Genomic DNA, 1,373 nt, shown 5'->3' on the forward strand with positions numbered 1-1,373 from the left:
CCTGGCGACCTTCAAGGGACACACCACCCAAACTTGCACTGGGCAGCACCCGTGAGATCAGGCCCTAGGTGGGCTAAAAGCACTGAATCCTAGCTGCATTGCATCTGGGGCTTGTCCAAATGCCCACGTGTCACTGGAATATAGATTCAACAGCTTTATGAAATGTCAAAGCAAATGGTTCTGCACAGCTGCGCGGGGGTCCGGCTGAACGGCTGCTTCTTCTCCCTGACAAACACCGATTAAGCGGCCAGCACAGACTCTTCCCTCACAACCTCTGACATCACCCGCAGGCCAGGCAGACATAGCACGGCAAGGGCTGAATTGCGTATGAAAATTAAAGTTTTATTGTCTATACAAGCCAAGGTTGAACTCAGACTCCGGCTTCTGTCCGAGCTGCATAAAGAAGCAATTCTTCTCTTGGAACAAATAAGCACAGTACACTATTGTAATCTAAGAAACAGGCACTATTTATGTATCGGAAAGCCTTGCTCTCAATAGGGCTAATAGTCCAATGGTCCAGAAACTACTATCTTAGCAGCTGTAGGAAAAAAAGCTGTAGAAGTCATAAATACTGAGATGCCCAAAGCAGCAGAGACTCATCCCAGGCCTCCAGTGGATGCCTTCCTCAAAGGCCAGCTTCCTCACCACTAGTTTAGCAAGCATGACTCATAGGTGGGGACCATGTACTTGATATTGATGAAGGCATCTTCTCCTCCATAGCGCTCGAAGGCCTCCAGCGTCTCCTGGATCAGGTCCCCGATGTTCTCCCTCTTCTGCTGGCTGTAGTCAATGCCGTCCCCGGAGTTTACTGGGTCAAGCAAACACACCAAGAGGCCAGTTATTCCTTTGCCATCACCCACAAAGTCCTACATGTCAGCCTAGGCATTTTCTCTGGGGTAGGGGGGTGTGGGGGCTCAGATCTTTCACCAAGTTTAAGGAGTGGTAACAATGATACAGGAAGACCAAGTCCCAGATTGGAGCTAATGGAAAACACAATCGAGACGGAAACGTGGCCCGAGTGCCCGTCCATGACATTGGGAGGGGATACCACGCAAGTGAAAGAACTGGGACACACCTGTGACACACCTGCTGGCATGGATGGGCCTGCAGGATGTTATACACTGTGATGGCAGTCAACCACAAAGTGATAAGTATCATTGGAGACCATGATTATTTAAAAAGTCAAGAAAGAGTTTCCAAGAAAAACCATTCTTAGAGGGGTCTCAGGGAGAAGAGGAGCCAGTCAGGGTGCTATGTAACAATGATGAGAAATACAATCTTCCTCTAGTTCCTAAAGGTTTCCTTCCCGCTCCCACTACCATGACTCGAATTCGATCTTGCAAGACTGGCTAGACCAGAGGAGGTACACTGGT

At 48.9% G+C, this 1,373-nt stretch overlaps 1 protein-coding gene across 1 annotated transcript in view; it reads right to left on the bottom strand.

Moving 5' to 3' along the window:
• Window positions 1-321: 321 nt before the first annotated feature.
• The window catches only part of PACRG (parkin coregulated), a 590,873-nt gene continuing 589,821 nt past the window's right edge, over window positions 322-1,373 (bottom strand). The window contains exon 5 of the mRNA XM_004701916.2: window positions 322-808. Coding sequence (XP_004701973.1) covers window positions 648-808 — 161 coding nt within the window. The 3' untranslated portion in view covers window positions 322-647. The remainder of the gene's footprint in view (window positions 809-1,373) is intronic.

The sequence above is a fragment of the Echinops telfairi genome, unplaced genomic scaffold, assembly GCF_000313985.2.
Source record: "Echinops telfairi isolate 266 unplaced genomic scaffold, ASM31398v2 ScPeMD7_3533;HRSCAF=4204_0, whole genome shotgun sequence".
Taxonomy (NCBI): domain Eukaryota; kingdom Metazoa; phylum Chordata; class Mammalia; order Afrosoricida; family Tenrecidae; genus Echinops; species Echinops telfairi.